This window comes from Seriola dumerili, unplaced genomic scaffold (assembly GCF_002260705.1).
Source record: "Seriola dumerili isolate Sdu_G_001 unplaced genomic scaffold, Sdu_1.0 BDQW01000110.1, whole genome shotgun sequence".
NCBI classification, from domain to species: Eukaryota; Metazoa; Chordata; class Actinopteri; order Carangiformes; family Carangidae; genus Seriola; species Seriola dumerili.
In genome coordinates, this window is record NW_019174365.1 from 3,218,831 (window position 1) to 3,241,195 (window position 22,365).

The following is a 22,365-nucleotide window of genomic DNA, read 5'->3' on the forward strand; positions in this document are numbered from 1 at the left end:
TGAACTGAAGACTTGAAATAGCCATTCAACACTTCACCACCCTCTGTCTCACTTTGTCCCAGAGGCAAACTCTCAGATGAGAGTAGATGAAGAATAAATGTGGACACTTCATAGGGTCTGGTGAAGCTTTGTAGGCAGCTGTGGGGCCTCACTCCTTATGCTATAGTTCTCTCTTGGTGTTAGCATAAATGTGGCCTTGTGTAATTGTGTTTGTAGCCTGCTTCTGTGGAAGCCTGATTTAATAGCCATACACTACACTGTGTTGAAATTATGCTAAACTATAGCTGCTAAAATGTAGCCTATTTATGTGAATGAACGAGTGTATGATAGAGGGAAAATACTATATGCACAACACAATATGTATTCACTAGACGAGGGTTGAACCTTAGTTGCCATTGGTCTAATCTCTGTGACGTCAGGGGAGGAGGCGGGGCGTGTTGCTTTGATTGGCATCGTGTTCTCTGGTAGTCTGCTGCGGGACCAGGACAGACAGCTGAGGGGGGTCTGAATGTCCAACCGGGACGGTCGGTGGACTACCGCGAACTCACACGCACGATTCACAGGTAAGGCACGGCTCGTGATCTTTTTTGCGATGTGAAGATTTTACGTTCATTCATCCCGTGGCGTTCAAATGGGAGACAAAGACACTTTGCCGTGTTTGAGGTGCAGCAGAGTTTGACAGAAGGGAAGGTTTGCCCCCTATAGAGCCCGCTCCGCTGTGAGAACAGGCGTTATTCAGGCAGAAATCAGTTTGCTTTGGGCGCCTATTGTGGAGTCGGCACGCGTCCTTTCCCCCTTTTTTCCCCCCCGCATATCACGAGGAAGGATTCAGCGGATGGGTTGTAGTCATAAGTGTGCGCACGCCACAATGGCTCGGATGGGTAACAAAAAATGGCCGCACGTGTGGCGAGATCGGTGTGAATGTAGGCTACAGTTGTCTGGTCAGGCAAAACGGCGCAAGGGTTTGGCACGGATCTGGCGCACGGTTCAAGCGCACGGATCTGGCGCACGGATGTTGGCCGTGCGTCGCATCCGTGGCGTAGATCCATGCCTGGGAAGATACGAGAGGAAGAGCTGCCGGTTATAGTGCTGACAGGATGAGGACGCGGCACCGTCCCGTAATGATAGACTGCAACATCTACCACCAGCAAAGGGCGGTGGGCTTGAGATAAGACACAGAGAGCGCGCTTCTACTATAACAACAAGTCATACACAGTGATATGTGTAGCTTACCAGGTGTCATTTTCTCATATTTTGTTGTCTTACCTTCCACAACAAATATTAACAAAGCATTGTTTGTATTGAGCTGATGCTGAATGGAAACGGAGAAAGGGACCGGTGGCTTGGCACAGGCTGGCCAGACGGTCCTATTGATTTTTATTTTTTTGTCCCCCACTGAGATGTATGAGTGCACCATCTACCAAATAATAATGCGCTAACACGATGTCAGACCCACTTTATGTGAGCACTTAGTCGAAACATAAAACCACCTACATATCATAACAGACTACAGCTCTCAGTGAATCTTGGGACTTCCTTGCTCAGAGGAGCACAGGGTCACTTGGCAAGGTTTATAAGCTGTTTAGCCACCCGCACGTGATGGGGGAAGCCCATGCACATACGCAACATCCTTGGGGATCCTTCCTGGGAGGGGCTATATAGGCCACCAGACCACTGAGAGAGGGGTTGAGTGGATCTTGTTTCATCTAAACTGGAGTTTGTGGGTCTTTTGCTCTTCCCTTCAATCCAATAATAAGGTCTAATCAGATTTATTAAATTGAATAGGAAGAACAAAAGGAGGAAGGGAAGGAGACAGAGACACTTTAGTGCATTAGAGTAAATCTGCAGTGCCAGGGCAGAGATATCCAGTAAGAGTTTTGAGTCAGGATCCAGGATGACCTTTATTGTTCATTATAAGGCACAAAGTTAGACTTCTAAGCCCTCATATCCATATTCCTTCCTGTCATTAGGGCGGGGGAAAATTTCACAACACATGCTCCTGATGTTGGAACATATGAGAGTTGTCAGTGAGTCATTAAGAGACCAAATCCAACATTGAAGCTTCTACTTTTCCATTATTAATAAACAGCTATGGGAGAGATGGTACTGAACGAAAATGAGGGAGGGTAGAGCAGAGACAGAGAAAGGGACGTACACACACACAGACACACACACACACAGACACACACACACACACACACACACACACACACACACACACACACACACACACACACACACACACACACACACACACACACACACACACACACACACCAGCTATAACTACACATCATTATCTACACACCTACAATCGACTCTGGCTGCCCAGCACCAGGCTGCACCTTCCTGCTGTTCACACATAACTGACCCCACACCAGTTATCATAAGCCAATTGCATCTCTGTCAAAAAATACACAACTCAAGGCCTAATCTTTACACAGAGGAATATTATTTTGAAATGAACAATGTGTCAGATTTGATACCAGGCAAGTGAAGGCGAACGTCTTTGGCCGTTTTTGCTGCAGCCTATAGTGCTGATTCACCAGATTTCATCTACACTAAGGCCTTAAAGGGGCACACCACTGCAGATAAACAATAAAATAATCTATGTAGCATAAAACAGTTTAATTTTGTGCAGAAAAACACCTCCTTTTGTCTATCATCGCTATTGATTCAGGGAAGGAAATGTTGAATCTGTGATACTAGATGATTCTCATTCAACTAACAAGTGATTGGGAAGATGATACAATAAGTATGTGTGAGATAAACAGCATATTTTCTGCTGAAAACTCAAATGCATTAAGATCATATAAGGTCATTGTGTATGCATACAAGATCAAAGTCCCATTCACTTTTACTGGAGCAGCTCCAGCTAGTAGGATAGACAATATAGCCCCGCTTCCATGATTGGTTTGTAATTCTCACCAACATTAAAAAATAAGACAAGACAAACTGAGAAAAAGTCAAACACTCTCAGTGAACTCATTTCAGTCTCATTTCCTTTCCTTATCTCTCACTCCCTCTCCCCCGCGCACACACACCAATTTTTTACAATTCATCATCACCCAACATCACTCCTCTCATTTCTTAAACTTTGCAGTCTTGTTAAGTGCTGTTGCATCACTTCTCCCACCCCCATCCCCTCCCTCTCTTTTCCTTATACTAATGATCAGTAACAGGAGGGTGGGAAGGGAGAGGGGGAGAGGGAGTGAGAAGGAGCAGGCGCAGCCATGTGGCGGGTTAGATTATGTCATGAGGTGCTCATTATTAAGATCGCTGCATGTGCAGTGCCCAAGGGTTCTGACCAGCTGCGGACAGCAGTGTAACTATATCATCCCGAGCTGCACAGACGCCTCACCAGCTGGAACATCATCCAGGAGGAGAATGAGGTCATTTTTGGTGATGCCGGCAAAGTGCACTGATGCAACAATTGATGTTTGTGCTAAATGATGGTAATTTAGACTGCAGTGTCAGGTGAAGAGTATAGTCGAGCATGAATCAGCAGAAATGTGGGTAAAGCTGCATCCTCAACATTTGTGGTAAATGTGGAGAAACGGAGCTGATTTCATCAACTTTCTATTGACATCAGCATTAACAGCTGCAATAATAATAGAGCAATAACTGTTATGATAAATATATGCAGATATTGATCTGCTAAGATGGCCATCTTGGGGGTAGCAGTGTAATCCTCTTATTGAGTGGCTGTGTTAACACATGGAGTGACCTACATAGAGTTTGTCTGGAGGCAGAGGGTGATGGGTGGGAGGCAGGACAGGATGGGGTTGGTTGGGGGGGGGGGGGGGGGGGGGCGGGGGGGGGGCGGGGGAGAGGGGGGGGGGGGGGGGGGGGGGGCGGGGGGGGGGGGGGGGGGGGGGGGGGGGGGGGGGGGGGGGGGGGGGGGGGGGGGGGGGGGGGGGGGGGGTGGGGGGGGGGAGGGGGGCGGGGGGGGGGGGGGGGGGGGTGCGCGCGTTGGTTATATGAATAGTCGGTCATTACGCATACATGTATGTCCACATGTGTGTGCAAACTGTCTCCTTGAATATCTTGTCCCCTGCAGCAATCACTACGACACCAGTGTCATACAGAGGGAACGCTGCAGCTCAGTGCTCGGGGGAGTTTACTAATTGCTCTTTGCTACCCCTGGAGTCAGCCAGTGAAGTGACATCTGGACTCGCAGGCAGGACAGAGCTCACTGGCCTCCTTTGTGATTCTCAAGTCATTGAGAGGAAGTGAGAGTGACGGCTGCTCTCAGAGCCCTGAGAGTAAGTGTGTTTCAGGGAGGGAGAATAGAGGTAGAGCAAGCATACAGACATGATTTGAATGCTTCCTCCAGGATGGATGCCTTATGGCCTTGACAGTGTGTGTATTCATGTTTCAGGACCAGAGGGGATGTAGCATTTTACTCCATCTGAGGCTGTAAACTCACAAAATGCGCTCAATGAGACACGGAGTCAAAGGCAGAGTGAGATTTCCTGCTAGCGTGACTAGAAGTGGAGGAACTAAAACCACACAGCCTGCTGATGTTTGTCTGTGCTTTTAATAGTGTGCATACACACACACACAAGCGTGTTTACATGTGTGAGACAGCGATGATGTTTTGTACAAAAACAAACCCTCTGATTCCCCCCATAATCCCCCTTCTATGAGCTGTCCATCATCTGAGTGCTTGGCAACCAGGGGCACTCAGAGGGCTTTTGTTGGCTTGTCCTTTCCTACAGACCAGCCAATGGCAGCTGGGGTTTGCAAGTGACCGCTTCCTGTGATTTTCTCTCTGTCCCAGGAGGAGGAAACAGGAGCGGACAGTGGTGAAGGTAACAGGACATCAGGGGAATCCTGAGACCAGTGCATGCTCAGTGTTATACTCATTGTGAGATACACTGGCCTGGCTGGTGACACATTTAATTGTGCTGTAACCCATTTCCTAGTCCTTGAGATGACCTGGCTTTTGCATGCAAATAAGTGCATCCACAAACTCCCTACATCTATTCTATGTAAAGCAGATTCTCAGACAGCATTCATGCACAGGCAGATACAAAAATACTTTCTGTTTCGTGCAACTATCACTAGAGGAACTTCAGTTACCTGACAGTTTCTAGAAAGATTGAAACCGATTAGGAAGGTGTTTGCATGCAGACGACCTCTCACGCCACTTCTCTTTCTCTCAACACTCTCTCGTCTCTCCCCTCTCCTCCTCTCATCCCCACAGGGCTTGAGAAGCTTTTCCCACAGCTCTATCTAATCTTTGAGGATTCTTCTCTCTTTCTTCTTCTGAAATTCTCCCTCTTCTTCTGGACCCTTTTTATAGATTCCTCTAAAATCGGGTTGTGAACCTTCCCATCTTTTTCTGATCAGTTTTTGCTCCTCCCTCGTCATTCAGACCTTTGATTGGCCCGGCTCCTGCTCCGTGGTGCGGATGACTTGCTGAAGAATTGCCCTGGTGGCTTTGCCTCCATTAACATTCTTCCAGGGGATATCTTTCACTTCCAATGAGCGTGTCAAGCCTGATTGTAATCTGTGTTGCGTAATGAATCGACCCCTCGCTTTCTCTCTTCCTCTCCCTTCTTCTCATATAATAAAGAACCAATTAGCTTGAGCGTGATGAGTAAAAATACGCTGGTACAGCAAAAAGGGATAATGGCAAAACCAGTGATGAGTAGACTTCCTCTGTCACCTTGTAAATGTTTTAGCACTTGGAAACTGCTCTGACTGTGCATGTTGGTATGACCGAAACTAGAGTGGAGCTTAAAGGTCAAACTTGAAGTGGACAGTGCCATCGCCTCCTGACTGTGTGACAGTGAGAGAGTATACTGACAAAGAGAAATATTCTCAGTTTCAGAACATTTAACAGATGCTTTTACACACCGAGTGAGTAGCTAGAACTTTTGACTTTTATTGGACAATCTGTCCATACACCACACGATCCTTCCCATGCGGCTCGGGCGAGAGAAGTAGAGAAATGGAGGGAAAGTGAAAGAGGCTGAATGAAATGAAGCGTGCAAGAGTGATAATCTATTGTTCCGTGGGTGAGTGCAGGCATCAGTTATTTGTAATCACACAATTTCATTGTTTTTTTGCCGGCTTGCATTCTCTAATGGTCCGTTTCACAATGGCTATTCAGAGCAGCATGAATGGTTTTTAGCGCTGCCAGACTTTGCAGTTCTATTAGACAGATAATGTTTTAAACGTCGCACAGTGAGGCTGGGGACGTCGCAGCGGTGTGGGGGTCCTTTCTGTCCACATTTAGAGTCATTTGAGAACAGAAAACCAGAAAAAGAGAAGCAAGGAAGCAGTCTCTGAAACAGTGGTTTGGTGGCCGACGAAGAAATCCATATCCTTGATTTGAGTTTGACCTTGGAAACTCTTACACTTGCTTGTTCTGCTGCTTTCAGTCATCTTCATCAGCAGACATAGTTTGCTCAGTTGTCACCTATTACCTACCTATTATGATTTGTAAATGTTGGATTAAAGGTTGAGGTTGACAGTTCATTGTTTCTCTGATGAGGACCATGTTATATTATTGAAAGCCCCAGAGTAGGTGGACCCTTAGTAGAGATTTTCAGACCATGGATCCATCAGTTTTTTGTTTGTGGGATCAGCTCAGGAATTTTACAAACTATTATAAAGATATTTTGTGAGACAAAGAACATAGGAATGACTGTTTCTAAATGACCTAAAGCACTGCACTCTGCAATGTCTGCTGCATCTGTTCTTGCATATTAGCCCACATCTATAACCGTGCAAATAAATCCTTAATTAAACAATACTGGTTAATAGTATTAAGTTTTAACAGTAGTGGTAAAACTTCTCATGATAAACGAAATGCATGAGTGAATTTGCAAGATATAAGCTCCTCTTAGAATGAATGCACACTGCTTTGTCATTACTTTCAGAGAATAGTGGCCATTTACTACGTTGATGGTGCTGTGCCAGCTGATGATGCAGGCATCCTTGAATAACTAAGGGCAATGAATCGCTGTGGAGGACTCTGTGCATCACTCTGGATGAACAACAGCCTCAGTCTGCAAACAAGGCTCCTATCTTGCAAGACACAGGGATGGCATAGATAGATGGAACAGATGGAAAGGGCAAAAGGAGTCTGAATGCTCAAGCAAGTGTGTGAGGAATGATGAAAACGGGTGTGCACGAATGCGAGTAGAGCTGAATATTCATGCCTCATGAGGCTTAGCCTCACAAAGTTTCACGCATCTCTCTCCCTCTCTTTCTCTCTCCAGGTCTTCACAGTTGACTGATGAGTAGCCAGTAGGACTGGGGTTGGGCTACACCGACTGGCACAGGTAAACACGATTTCCTCCCCACCTCTTCCTCAGCACTGACTCACTGAAGACGTTCAGGAAAATGTTTTCTGCATGCTGGCATGATTTTGTCAGTTCAGTGGGAGAAGTGCCAGTCTTTGAAGCAAGGATGTGCCCATCACTCCTCTTAAAAAACATCACTTTCAAGGCAGGAAGCAGCCGGTTTTCTTATGGCTGTTTTATGCTCATGTAGATTACAAGGTTAATGAGACGTTTTCTGCACATGAAGGGCCATGCTCATATTAATCTGAACCGGTGAAATTGAAGTTTCAAGATTTTTATACAAGGGAGATCTGTTTAGATTCATTTATTGCCTATGAATCGTTGTGATTGGCAGGAAGCACATCTGCTACACATTTGTCCTGGGTATCAGTATATTTCTGTCAGGTAAAGTCTGATGTATAATATGTCTCCACATGCTGGTATATATTCAAGTCTGATCACAGGTACAGAGTTCTTACTCATACAGGCTTCTCTTGCCTTTTAAAATACCAAAGTGGTTTGAATCGGTGCTTTTTTACAAACAGAAATCGAATTATTGTTCAATAATAAACCCATTATTTTAATTGCATTGCAATCTTATTATACTCAATAGAGACTTGGAGCTTGGTGATTACTTGTCCTAAAAGCTATGTTGACTTCCCATGATGCTTTGTTAGCCTAAGTACATTGTTTTCTTCTCACACAGCTGCTCTGCCTCAGTCTAACTCTGTGTGAAATCAGCTCTCGTCTTTTTACTTTCAAAAGACTTGTGAGGGTTTGTGTGTGATCAACAAAATGAACTGCCTTTAGATCTGTGAGGGAATTTACTTTAACAGTGAACTGATTCCCATTGATGGAAAATATCTTCACACTTCAGAGGCAGTGGTTGCTACTCAGTGTGTTGCTAAAGGGCATTTCAACCCATCAACAAACCAGCACTGTTATGCTGCTCGAGATGTTTGGGCGCTGGATGTGATGAGAGAGGGAGAGAGAGAGAGATTCTGTAATCCCGTGCTTTCGTGGCTGGATTAAAATCCCACGTCCCGAGTTGGGGGAGGGGTTGACTTGTCGTGTTGAGGATGGGGTGGAGGGAGTGGCGGGGCAGATTAAAGCCTACAGATCTGCTCCTTGCACAGCTGTGTCGCTGTAGGAGGGGCTTGATGGATGGTGAAGGGGAGGAGCCTTTTTTTTTTTTAGATTATTCTCAACACCGGGGCGGCTCTTTGGCTCTTCCTCTGATCGTTAATATTACAACAGATGCAAGATGGACAACCAAAAAAAAAATTCTGCTGAACTTTTGCAGTTGGGTTGCGTTATGTCACTAATATTTGCAATGGCTCAAGGGGTTCTCTACCTGCTTGGTTTTTAGCCAACGCAGTTTAGGGATAGCAATGGTCCCTCAGGTCTCGACTCACCATTGTACAGCCATTTATTGTCCCCAGGGGATGAATCCTAAAGACTGGATATCCCCTGACTTTTCATCCAGTGCTACCAACAGATCAAAATTTTCATTTATCCAGTGAAATATCCCGACATCTACTGGATATTGCCCAAAAGTATTTAGGCTCAGCAGTGGAGAAGCTCAAATTGCAGCCTCAAAAATGTGCATAATCCTGTCAGCGCCTTAAGTCCACTGATTTATTGAGAAGTAAGGTGGTAAGGCTACATTACTTTAACGAGGGATGGAGATGAAAGAAAAAACAGAGAGAGCAAAAAACTCACATTAGGCTGACACATGCTGCTTGAAGGAGTTGGATGACCGCTGAGGGAACACGTACAAGCACATTCTGCACGCACTGAGAGTTTCTACACACTGCTGCAGCGGGGTGTCCAAACCCTGAACAGTGTGAATGAGAGAAAGAAACAGGGAAAGAAACAGGGAAAGAATAGGAATGTAAGGTCAGGCTCCCTTCAGAAACACTTATGTAAGATTACTTACATAATGGCACATTCAACTGGTGTGTATGTGCATGTGTGCCTCCTTCTAGACAAGAGGGGCAACTTGACTTTGGGTGGGGTCAGGGAAACACAAGGAGGGGTGCTCAAGCAAGCCCTCAACAGCAGGAGAGGATTGTGGGATTATGTGTGTGTATGTGTGTGTGTGTGTGTGTTACCAACAGAGGAGGGGGTTAGGAAGGGAAGGTATTAAAGGCAGAGTGGAGGGAGGGGACCGACAAGCATCGAATGCATGTCCACATCTGTGTGTGCAATCCAGCTCTCTACCTCTCTCTGTCTCTCTTCATGCCTGTTTTCTGAACTCATCTTCACGTCAGCACCTTCTCTTCCTCTTAAATTTTTTTCCCCCTCATCTCACCTCCTTCTCTCTGCTCCTTTTTCCCTCCTCGTCTCTTAATATCCCCTTATCTTAATCCCACTCTATTGTCGTTCTGTTTGTGCCCCTTTGTTTCTCTCATTCTCTGTCCTCAACCCCCTCTCTCTCTCTTTCTTTCTCCTCTATACTCTCTCTTTCTGTGTGTTTTTTGGGAGTTTAGAGGGTCAGCAGTGCCAGACAAGAGGATTGGAGGACAGAAGACATAGTTGCAAAACTACTGGTGGTTTACGAGTGGTTAGCCTTAGCATACTTGTGGCAGCAGGGAGGAAGAAGGAGGGCTTGGCGATGGTCACAGCTATGGAGGATGCCTCTCCCAATGGGGTACGGGAGGAGGAGGAGGAGGAGGTGACGCCCCTGGGACAGCCTGGCGTGGAGGGGCCCCCAGCCATGCGGTCCACCCAGGGAGCAGAGACACCTGGAGGTGAGGAAAGGAGGAGAAGGCGGGGTGTCACATAATCAAATTTAGAAAGATGCTGTAGTCTTTTTGTTTTGAAATTTAAGATATAGGGATTGATGAAAGGGTTTTATGAAACATTTTAAATCAGAAGGAAGTATTGGTAGCTCCTACAGAGTGATGCAACTGCCAGATTTTTCAGTTATCTTTAAATGCAGATGATCTGACGGTCCTTTAGAGCAGTGGCTCCAAAGCTGTATTGTCTGACGAACCCCTACACCCATGTCAGAAGAACTTAAGTACCCCTTCATCAACACCGCCTGTCACGCTCACATTGTGTTAATCTGAATTCATCTGAATTCATTTTTAAACTGGATGTTGCTTAATATTATTAATATTGTATGTCTTTGAACTGTCAGTATTTAGGCTGATTTAGTCATATTTGTCTTTATAATACTAACACTTAGAAGTCGTAAAAGCTTTCAGTTCATCTATATCCATGGCCATTTTTTCAACAGTTTATCTGACAGCTTACATTTAGCTATTTTCAACAGTGCAGCCATTTGGACAACTATTTTTCACAGTTTGTCTATTGCTTTAAGTTCATTTCAACTTTTATCCATGAGATAATAGTATTAGTTTTACTATTTTAACCTTTTATCCATTAATTTAGTGTTACTTATCCATTTTAACCAGTTAGCCATTACTTTTAGCTAACTAAAAGTTCAATTGTTTATCCATTAGGTAAAAGTGTTAGCTAACTATTTCAAATGATTAACCATTTCTTTTAGGTAATTATTTCAACCAATCATTTATTAATTTATGAAATATTAATTTAATATTTCAACTGTTTATTCATACTTAAAACTAACTATTTCAAAAGATTAATCATTTCTTTTAGCTAACTATGTCAAGTGTTTATCCATACTTTTAGCTAATTATGTCAAGTGTTTAGTCATTATTTTTAGCTAGCTGTTTAGACTTCTCTGGTCCTAGAAAACTAGTTTTCACACATTCTTAATCCCAACAAGTATAGTGTTCAGCTCTTACAGCTAACTCAATATATGGATGTTTCCTTAATCAATATGTAATGTATATTTTTTCACAGTAGTGTCAGTCATTCAATGTACCATCTGGCAACTGCAGAACTATACCCCCTCAGGTACAAGTAAGGCTGGGAAATGCTTACTTTAAAAGGAGCTTTTGCTGCAGGGGTTACCTATTTTCCCTGGAGGTGGATCGGTGCTCACCCTACACAATTGAAAAAATACACTGAAATATATTTTGTTTTGGGTGATGTTACTTTTGTGCCAGTCGAGGTGCTCCTCTGATCTCCATCTCACAAATACAAAATAAAAAATACCACACATAATACAGGTTGCCAGGTCATTCTCGTGGGATTTGTCTTGCGTTCCTTGAGAAACAGAGTTAGGAATTTTTAAGCAGGGAGTCTCTGCATTAGCATTCCAACCACACAGTGCTGGTAGGTGTACAGAGGCGGTGGTTTGATGGTGAGAGAGACTGCAGGCGCAGACCAGAGTGCCACAGAGGGAGGAATTAAGAGCAGGTAAGCAGGATGATTCATTAACTAGATGAACAAGCTGAAAAAAAACAAAAAAAAAAAACACTCTACTGTACACTGTCCAGTGCTGTAATCTCTTGGCTTTTACAACTTCTTCAGGCTAGGCTTAGGAAGAGGCTGGTAGGTGGTTGTATCGCCATGCCATATTTCATAGGATTATAAGACTTTGGGTAGGAGGCTTTAGTTCATCTCCAATCTCTCACTAGATAGGAAAACATCTCATGGTTGCTTGTGGAGATGAGTAATGTACACACAAGTGCAATTGGGGGGTGGGGGGGCGGGGACAGGGCCGGGATGACCAAACATTCCTGTGGTTGAGGAAACAATGACACAATGAGCTGACCAAGTGGATAGAGGTCAACAGAGGGAGAGACAAAACCTTGGATGGACAGTGATCGGATATGGAGTTTACGTTTGTGTATTTTTGAGATCGTGTATGTACGTGACGTCAGTTTAGACGACTCTCTCAGGACAGCTTTGCAGCTTTTAGATTTACTCAGACTCCTACAAGTTATTGTGTTTAAATGCGAATGTTTGAAGAATTGGGAAACACATTATTCTCCAAATTCCTGGGGGTTGTACCATGACTAATCTTAATTAAAGTGTGAGTGACTGCACTGCAATCAGGCTGGTTGGTCGTGTGGTTGTGTGGATGCCTTTACTACTGTTACAACCCTTAAAGACTGTGTGTGGTCCCTAGAGAAACTGCATATCCTTATCATACTATCTATTGTATATTCGAGTGGAGGTTCAGATTGTGTTTCTGTGTTCTCAAGAGATAAGTATATTGCTTAATGGATATACAGGTTTAATAGTCTGCAGTGCAGTTTTTAACCTCCTTCTCCTATTTGTCCTTCTTTAAGAGGATCATAAATATTTAAAGTTTGTTTTTTGCAATGGAGCCTGCTGTTTATGCAGTCTGTCTGTGCTCTGTGTTGATCAAGCCACCGTGAGGTCTTCCCGCCACTGCGAAAATAGTTGTTTTTTTTTTTTTACAATCTCTTCCTTTTTAATCATACAACTATGTGATTTCAATGAGAAATGAATGACAAAAAGAAACGACACTGTCAAACTCTAGTTTAACTGATGTGGCCATTTTTGTGCTAAAAAACAGAAAAGGTAAAATTGAGATTCTATCTAAAATAAAGAAATATCGATTTTGGAGCCAACCCTCACAAAAGAAGACATGTGAGAACACGATGCAGCACGTCCTATACGCTCTGACATTTTGAAAAAACACAAATACCGATATGTGAGATTGCCATGTGAAATGCTGCTCCTTATGTGTTAAAATGAAACAGCACCTATCATGAATTTATCACGTGTGAAATGGTGTTTCAACTGTGAAACTGATTTTTAAATTTTTTTGGGCTAAGTTGATTTTTAACACATATCAAACACCAGAGAACACCACAAACAATAGCAGCATTTCAACAAGTCAAGTCAACAATTTAGTGCATTCCACCGTCTAAAAAGGAGACTCAAGTATTAAGAGTGAGACTTGACTTGATGACAGGAGTCAGGGTTACAGAGTAATAATGGGCTAAGGGAGCAAAATATAGAGATATCATGAGAATGAATCAAGTGCATACAAGTGCTGACTGGACATATTTACTGCCCACATAAGTGTATAATGGTACAGAGAAACACACACTCACACATACACACGCACACACACACACATTCCCAGGGCTTTAAGTGTCTTAAATGGGCTTACATGGGCTTTGAGACCCTGGCATTAGGGCGTTAGCTGGCTGATACCTACAGTCGTCACCCCTCCCTCTCTGTGTTTGTGAACTCTACAGAGTTCATTTGTCAGGAAACCTTTGTACACCTTTAATCTGGCATACCTGGAGTTTCTTATGCTTTAATATATATTTAATGGTATATATTACGTGTAGGTCCTCGCTTGAACCTTCAAGCTCCGCATAATGGCAATAATGCAATAATAATTAATCATATATTCACATAATTGAAATTGTCACTTAATTTGTAGCATTTGGGCCCATGTTTGCAAAGACTGAGTAACATGAAAGTGAGAGGCTGGTACTCACATTCTTAAGCCAGGGACTGCTTCTCTCCCTCTGGCTGCTGCAGAATCTTGAACACTGTTGTGTGTGTGTTTATGCTTTGTATGACTTTCACGCCCGGCTAACTCTTCTTATCTCTCTCCCTCTTCCTCTGTCTGTGTGTGTGTATCTTTGTCTCTCGACCCCGTCCATCCAGCCATGCAGCAGGTGTTGGATAATGTGGCTGAGCTGCCCACCTCCACGGGCGCCAAAGACATCGACCTGCTCTTCCTGCGCGGCATCATGGAAAGTCCCATTGTACGCTCCCTGGCTAAGGTAGCACACACACATAGCTCGGGGTGAGCAGCAGTGAGCGGACTAACACTCTAGGCAGCTCCGAGACCTCCGCCCCCTGCTCCCTGCAGTGCTTTGCTTTGCTGTGGCTGAGGTGCTGAAGCATAGTAAGGCTTTGACTAAAAGAGTGCACAGTGCATCTGCAGAGGAATTAAAAAAGTGCATACAGACTGTTTGTAACAAAATAAAGTAGCTCTACCCTATTGTGCCTTTTTACTGATAGTGCATGTATTGCCTCTTCACACAAACACACACCTTCTCTGCTATTTGAAATCTAGTGTGCAGTGAGTTCAGTTGGAGGACAGCTGTCGTTCCTGCTAGACAGGCTGTTGTCATTTTCCACCATTCAGCTTCTCCCTGCAGGGCTGGAACTTGTACAGATGACGGATGACTAAACATAAACAAAGACTCCTTTGACTTTTAACAGTGTAACATGAGGCAGACAGTGGCTTGCTTACACAGCGAAACAAATACCACTGTATGCAGAATCCAATATAATGTCAGCAATCACTACTACTAGAAAACAAAAAATTAGCTTCATTCACATCAGTAAGAAACCTTCCCTCCCTGAGATTCTCTGCCCCCCTGCCCCCCCAGGCTCATGAGCAGCTGGAGGAAGTCAAGCTGGAGGCGGTGCAGGACAACAATGTGGAGCTGGTGACAGAGATCCTGGGCGACATCAGCAACCTCAAGGTTAAAGACGACAGCGCGGCCGAACTGTCCAAGATCCTGCAGGAGCCACACTTCCAGGTGAGAGTCTCATACGCACATATTCTGCACAACTTATATGCTGCATGTCAAATATTAGTTCCGCTGATAAGGTTAATAAAACATGATTTATGGACGTAATTTTGCTGCTATTGGATTGAATATTAACTCAGTTTGGGAAGTACAGGTGCCCAGTGACACTAAGCCCAGCCTATAGTTGTAATGTTTTGACTGTAGTTACAGTAGCACAGAGCTGATGTTTTGGATCCTGTCCTCATGCAACAGTAGGACACTAACCTCTATCCCCAGACCGACCAGGGGCTTTACACAGGTTAGACCAATAGGAGTTAGACTTCTGAGCCCAACAGGCCTCTGCACCAATCAGGGCCTTCTGTGCTGTAAGCTGGAGGATAAGACCCTGTTGACCTACTGAGAGAAAGAGAGAGAGAGAGTGAGAGAGAGAGACAGGGAGGGAGGGAAAAAGGCAAGCTGGGGAGAAAAGAGAAGAGAAATGAGGGAAACAGATATTACATCACATACTGAATGTGTGAGTATATGAACTTTTTCTGTCACTTGTCTGTCTGATCGTCAGTAAGGTATTTTAAAAGTAGTCTCAATAGTATAATCAAGAAACAGGCTTGGATGAAAGCTGGTCTAGGGACACTCAGCGAACCAGGAATTAATTGAATGCATTTTGGTCGTAATCCATATTTGGGATTTATGCCATTAGACGATTAGTTTTTTTTTTTTTTGTTTGTTTTTTGTTGTTAAGCCACAACTTTGAATATGTTGGTGAGAAGGCACATCTGTGAAGTTTGTTGTTTAAACAGCTTAGACGATTAGATCCTTTTTTTTTTTTTTTTTTTTTTTTTTTTTTGGAAATTTGAACCCAAGAGACAAATGATGAACAAACTGTTACAGATGCTGCAACACCGCAAATTAGACAATTACTGTGTGTTGGTAAAGGCTTCTGTTCTACTGTCCGTCCATGAGTTTTTGTTTCCACTCGTACCATCTGTCAATGTATTCTACCTCATACAGCTGTCATCACTTTTTTCTTTTCCTTGAAACATCAAGTCACAGTTTTGTTGGCATTATTAAAGTGAGACTGTGTCCACTGTGGCCCCAGGTGACAATTACTGCATAATGGTTAAAACTAAAATGTAGTGTAACAGCAGCACACATAGCAAGCTGACTTAACAATGTCAGTTACACAGAAATATACTGGTCATATCAGATCAAGTAAAAGTGTAACGGCAAAACCAGTGAGCGTATTGAACTGAGCAAAGGTGTGTATGGGTTCAACTTTTCACTTGTAAGAGGAAGAATGTTCTTTTTTCCTCTTTCAAAACTTACCACTCACTCTCTCTCACTTTATCCTTCTCTCTCTCTCTCTCTCACTTTATCCTTCTCACTCTTTCTCTCTCTCTCTCTCTCTGTTTCTCACACACTTTATCTTTCTCACTCTCTCTTTCTCACACACTTTATCCTTCTCACTCTTTCTTTCTCACTCTCTCTTTCTCACACACTTTATCCTTCTCACTCTCTCTCGCTCTCTCTCTCTCTCAGTCTCTTTTAGAGGCACATGACATGGTGGCCTCAAAGTGCTATGAAGTCCCGCCCCCAGCTGAAACAGCCAATGATGCGGCTGTGAACAGCGCTCTGATGCAGGCCGATGCTGTGCGCATGATTGGCATCCGAAAGAAGGCCGGAGAGCCACTGGTGAGCAGAGGGCTGTGTGTGTGTGTGTGTGTGTGTGTGTGTGTGTGTGTGTGTGTGTGTGTGTGTGTACTTGTGCTACATAGTGAGGACCAAAAAAAGTATTTTGAGGACATTTTGGGAAAGTGAGGACATTTTGGCTGGTCCTCACTTTGAAATGTCTGGTTTTAGGGTAAGAATTAGGTTTAGGTTAGGGTTAGGATTAGGTATTAGTATTCAGTTGTGATGGTTAGGGTCAGGGTAAGAGGCTAGGGAATGCATTATGTCAATGAGTGTCCTAACAAAGCGAGAAGTACAGGTGTGTGTGTGTGTGTGTGTGTGTGTGTGTGTGTGGAAACTGCTGGAAGGGAGTGGTTGAGTACATAACCAAATGAATAACCAAGTGAATCATTAATTGTGAATAGACGCCAGAACAGGGTGCTAGTGTGAAAGAGGGTGTGTGTGTAAAACAAGATATCAGAGGATAAAGATCATCTTCCTCCCTCTCCTTCCTCTCAGGGCGTGACATTTCGTGTGGAGAAAGACGACCTGGTCATTGCTAGAATCCTGCACGGCGGCATGATTGACAGACAGGGCCTGCTCCACGTGGGAGACATTATAAAGGAAGTGAACGGGAAGGACGTCGGCAACAACCCCACCGAGCTGCAGGAAATGCTCAAAGACTGCAGCGGGGGGATCACGCTGAAAATACTCCCGAGCTACCGAGACGCTCCTGCACCTCCGCAGGTACACTCGCAGACCAATGTCAAATGAGATGATAATATAAACACAAGCACGCACACTTATGTAATGAGTGGCAGATGTTGGGCAGTGGTACAGGGCTGGTGATCTGTCCTACGGCCTTCCCACAATCCCCTGTGCAGGAATGTGAACCCTTGGAGCCCTATTAATAACACTCCACATGCTATCTAGGTCACACTAGCTGTTTCTGTCTCTTGCACACACACACAAACGTTTCCTGTAATCTCGCGCTCCCTCACATGGAAAGTACAGTAATTTATGATAGTTTTAGTTATTTTCTCTCGTTCGTGCAACACTGATTTTTCGACCTGTTATGCCACCTGCGTCGAAAACTCCTGAAGATATTTTGTATCTTGAACAAACGGACATAACCTTGGAAATGCCTGTTTGGTTTAAATTGAATGAACAGCAGTACAACTGAATGACACATAATGCAAAATCACATCCTGCTCTGTGGCTCAGGGCACGCTGCTCTGTATACTTTACTGGCTTGTTTTATTGCTTCCTCTGGCTGCTTGTTTAATCTAATACATCGGCCAGAGCACTTACACTCCCTGGCAAAAGTCTCCACTGTTGGCCCAGTGTGAACAGCTGTGTCGGGCACAGTGTGGGACGCGGGACGTAACGGGCGTGAATGAGCCACTGTTACTGTGTCAGAGTGTGAGACAGCATGCTGAGCTCGAGCCCTTTTGTTTTTCTAGTGTGTGTATGTTTGGGTGGTTTGTCCACAACCAGCTTAGCTACATTTTTCTATTTATTGTAAGTGCGGCAAATTTCCCTATGACCACGAAAACACACCCATGTTTGAATTAACTCCTGCAAAGACTCAAATCTGTTCATGTGTTCATCCACAGGTGTATGTGAGGCCATACTTTGACTACAACCCAGCCAATGATAACCTGATCCCCTGTCGAGAGGCGGGGATGGCCTTCATGAAGGGAGACATCCTTCAGATTGTCAACAGAGAGGATCCCAACTGGTGGCAGGTGAGCTTCCCTCCATTTATTTCTAATCACAGGTACAAAAAAGATTTCAAGTCTAAACTACAACCTGATCTGTAATCTGTGCCAGGCGTGTCATGTGGTGGGCGGGGCTACAGGACTGATACCCAGTCAGTTCTTGGAGGAGAAGAGGAAAGCTTTCGTCCCTCGAGACTTTGACGGATCAGGTAGGTGGCTGCAAACATTTCTTGGCGGTGTTCTTTATAAACACTGTAAATCGTGCTTTGGTTAGAGCTACAACTCAAGTTTCCAGTTTCTCTCTTTAGAAAGGCTGATGTTGAAAAGATGGATTGCCATTAAGTCTGTCAATGGGTTTGCTGCCAGACCTCTGTCACCTTGCTATTGCTTTTACCACTGAAAACTGATTTATAGTGAAAAAGCCTCAGACTTCAACACTCAGAATATGGTCCACGCATGCCCCCTTTTGGCCAAATGCTGTAATTGTTTAAAAAAAATGTACAAGCACACTAATGTTCACTCTTGATTTATAGGGATCCTTTGTGGCACCATAGCTGGCAAAAAGAAGAAGAAGATGATGTACCTGACGGCCAAGAATGCAGGTCGTTAAGCTCTTCCCCCTGGTGACTCCTTGCTGACACCTTCATTATCTTTTTCTTTGACTGGCTAACTGTGTAATTGTGTCTGTGTTCAAACAGAGTTTGACAGACATGAGCTGCAGATCTATGAGGAAGTGGCAAAAGTGCCACCGTTCCAGAGAAAGACACTGGTTCTGATTGGTGCACAGGGCGTGGGTCGACGCAGCCTGAAAAACCGACTGATGGTCCTCCAGCCCACACGTTTCGGCACAACAATCCCATGTACGCCTCGCTTGGTTTCTGCCTGTGTTTCTAAATTCTGTCACACCCTAACACAAAAAAATGTTTTACAGTGTCCAATCACACTGAATCTCTTCTGTTAGACACTTCACGGCGACCACGTGACGATGAGCTGGACGGCAACTCCTACCACTTCACCAGTAGGACAGAGATGGAGGTCGACGTGAAGGCCGGCCGCTTCCTGGAGCACGGCGAGTATGACGGCAACCTGTACGGCACCAAGATTGAGTCCATACATGAGGTGGTGGCCACAGGACGCACCTGCATCCTGGATGTCAACCCACAGGTAAGAGGACAGTGTTACAGTTACAGTGTTAAAGTTTATACAAGTTTAGGGTGGATTTAATACATATTTTAGTCAAGTTTTGTCAAGTGTCTTTGGATAATGAGGTCCTCACAGTCTTACAGAAGTACTATGTTTTTTAAAATTTTGACAGCAATGTTACCTCTTGTGTCTCTCTCCAGGCTCTGAAGGTGCTGAAAACAGCAGAGTTCATGCCCTACGTGGTGTTCATTGCGGCGCCAGATTTTGATACACTCAAGGGCATGCACAAAGCTGTGGTGGACGCAGGCATCACAACTAAGCAGCTCACGGTAGGTGCACACCCACGCACATGTTTGTGTCCACAAACATTTGCATTACCCACACTGGGCCACCTGAAAAAAGAAAACAAGACATATGAGCATCTGATTATACATTCATACATCCTTACCCACAGCCCCCATGGAGCAGCGGTATAGCTACTTTACTTCTAAAGTAGCTATACCACCAGCTATTTACTTTCCCCTTTCAGAGTACAGTGTATATGGAATCCATCATCATTTTTATATCTAAAATTTAAGTTGCAAATATCTAGTAACTACAACTGTATAACAAATGTAGTGGAGTAAAAAGTAGAATATTCTCCTGAAATAGTGGAGTAAAAGAATAAAGTTTTCATTCTGTAGATGCAAAATGCCTGAAAAATTAATAAAATCACATACTACCCCTCATTCATTCAGTCATTTGTCATTTTCCTACCTGCAGTTAGACTTCTTTATATTTTTGTGCATCTCTTGTCAGTAGCTTGTACATGTTTCCACAACTCACCTGTCCCCTGTGTGCTGGCAGGATGTGGACCTGAGGAAGACGGTGGATGAGAGTGCCCGCATCCAGAGGGCTTACAGCCACTACTTCGACCTGACCATCGTCAACGACAACCTGGACAAGGCCTTTGAGACGTTACAGGCCGCTGTGGACAAACTGTGCAGTGAACCCCAGTGGGTCCCAGTGAACTGGGTGTACTGAGGACCAGCAGCCACTCTGGGCGGGTCACACTGACCCACCAGCGTGTGTGTGTGTGTGTGTGTGTTTCTGACAACAAAGGCCAAAGAAGAGGAGAAGAGAGCGAACATGCTTCTGCAAAATAACAAATTAAAAAAAAAAAAAATACTACTCCTATTGCTCGTTCTCCTCTTAGGCCTGCACGCCGTGCAACTTTTTTTCTACTCAAAACTCTAAAAGGGAAAGAGTGTTTATTTATTTTATAACTTTTTATGAAAGATCTTTCTATTCAATGTGGAATTCCAGTGAGAATGAAACAAAAAAAAAAAATCTGGTCACATACTTGGGCCATATTTTTGCATTAATTTATTGTTGTAGTAGTTACACGTCTTTTTTTGGGTAGTTGTTACTCTTGATTTCAAGTGTTTTTGTCGTCTTCCTTCATGGACACCCAGGATTTATGATCCCCATCCAAGCTCCAAAATGAAGACAAGGAGAGGCGAAGTATTAGAAGATCTTTGAGCAGTCATTGTCCAAGAAACCTGTCAGCATCACACATCATTGCCATGTCTGAGCAACCTGTGGAGCCGTTTTATTTTCACCTCCCTACAACTGAATCCTTTAGCGTTCTTATGTAGCTGGCCCTGAACTCTTCTCACAGTGTCGTCCACAGGATAAATTGGGTAGAAATAAAGAGGTTGAAAAGCCTGTTTGTGCACAACTCCTGTTATATGAAAGAAAAACTACTTTATGATGTACTTCTTCAAAGATCATAAACTGTCCGTGTCTGGTAATTTTGTCTAATTTTGTTTTCTTACAGTAGCTTTTCATCAGTGTGGTGATTTATAGTGTAGTGTTTGTCACACATGATCCTTTGCTTTGTTTTTAATGATCCTGTTACACCTGTCTGTCTGTCTGATCATCACAGTGTCACTTACCGTCATCTTTACCGTCTATACATAAACCAATTTGTTCAAGTTTTATATATGTGGTTAAAACCACTCCCTCCTACTGGTCCTTACCTTCAGTGTTGCAGTATGCCAAAGCCTGAATCATACTCCAAATAAAGTTTGAAATTTACTGTTGTTAAACCTGATTGGTATTTCAACTACAGGCTGTAACATGAATTTATACTTATTATACAAACATAATGCAACTTTGGATTGTAAATGCATCAAGCAAAGCCAAAGGGTAAAATTCTAGTACCACAGCATGTCTCATAATGCTCTGTAAATCTTTGTCAAGTAAAATATTTTTTAAAAAGACGTCAAGATCAGGCCATTTCAAATTTGTTCTGAAAAATGACCTTATATGGATATTCGCTGTGATATATGTAACATTTTAAAATCCTGAGGTCAATCTGTGCCACGTTTTAGAAAACAGCTCTACTGCCTGTTGAAGTGTTTCGCATCAACCTCATGTCTATGGATTTGTTTTTACATTTTTATCAGCAAAGTTATGATGAATAAAGTTTATTAAACCTCACAAACTGGTTCTTTTTTAAATGATGTGTATATTATTTTAATGTATATCTTACAAGATTAATTACTGGCAAATACTGAAGTGAAGGCTGGTTATCTGGCCTCTGTACTTTTTTTTGTTATAGACCGAAGTGCGTATATAGCACCAAGTATTGAAAGCTGTCAACTAGCAGAAGTCATCAGCCAGTACTTGGTGCATCTTTTTCCATGAAAAACACCTGTTGTATTGGCCTGGAGGCAGACGACAGAGAATCTATCAGCATGGCTAGAGGCAAGTGAGAAAATCTGGGATGTGGGTGAAATGACCCTTTAATAACCTGAGACCTGTTTGCTTGGGAGGCATTGTGTAATACGTTTAAAAGGTGCACCATCTGCCTCAGTTCATTTCAGATGCCAGACCTGAGACAGACTGTCTGATAAACCTGAGAGGTCAATTCATAGCCTCTATGCATTAATTAATGTGTCTGCCATATAAATTATAAAACAAGCACTGTACACACTGTATACAGCCGGCTGAGCTAGAGGGGAGAAAAAAATCAAATAAAAAAAAATCAAAGCTGAAACCAGTTTCATTAATTAGCATTTTTCAAGTAAACAACCGCCGCCCCTCACTAACCTCATTACTTTATCTCTAGTTCAGCTGAAC

At 43.6% G+C, this 22,365-nt stretch overlaps 1 protein-coding gene across 4 annotated transcripts; it reads left to right on the plus strand.

Annotated features, from left to right (window-relative positions):
* Positions 1-467: 467 nt before the first annotated feature.
* On the plus strand, positions 468-21,717 carry LOC111223424 (MAGUK p55 subfamily member 6-like). 4 transcript variants are annotated; one of them, XM_022747564.1, is made up of 14 exons: positions 468-563; positions 7,236-7,298; positions 9,791-10,051; positions 13,833-13,951; positions 14,567-14,719; positions 16,247-16,399; positions 16,895-17,122; positions 17,992-18,123; positions 18,209-18,305; positions 18,630-18,698; positions 18,795-18,956; positions 19,058-19,260; positions 19,440-19,568; positions 20,086-21,717. In XM_022747564.1, exons 3-14 carry the CDS (start codon positions 9,916-9,918, stop codon positions 20,260-20,262), a joined length of 1,758 nt encoding a protein of 585 aa, XP_022603285.1. In that variant the 5' UTR covers positions 468-563; positions 7,236-7,298; positions 9,791-9,915; the 3' UTR covers positions 20,263-21,717. The 4 variants fall into 4 exon arrangements, with proteins under 4 accessions (XP_022603285.1, XP_022603286.1, XP_022603287.1 ...); XM_022747565.1 differs by having other exon boundaries at positions 13,833-13,933; XM_022747566.1 differs by lacking the exon at positions 9,791-10,051.
* The last annotated feature ends 648 nt before the right edge of the window (positions 21,718-22,365 follow it).

Excerpts from the sequence above, each read along its gene's own strand:
- LOC111223424 (XM_022747564.1), top strand. The coding sequence starts at position 9,916 with ATGGTCACAGCTATGGAGGATGCCTCTCCCAATGGGGTACGGGAGGAG. Across the intron at positions 10,052-13,832 it reads GGGAGCAGAGACACCTGGAG|CCATGCAGCAGGTGTTGGAT; the intron begins GTGAGGAAAGGA and ends CCGTCCATCCAG. Across the intron at positions 19,261-19,439 it reads TCCTGGATGTCAACCCACAG|GCTCTGAAGGTGCTGAAAAC; the intron begins GTAAGAGGACAG and ends GTCTCTCTCCAG.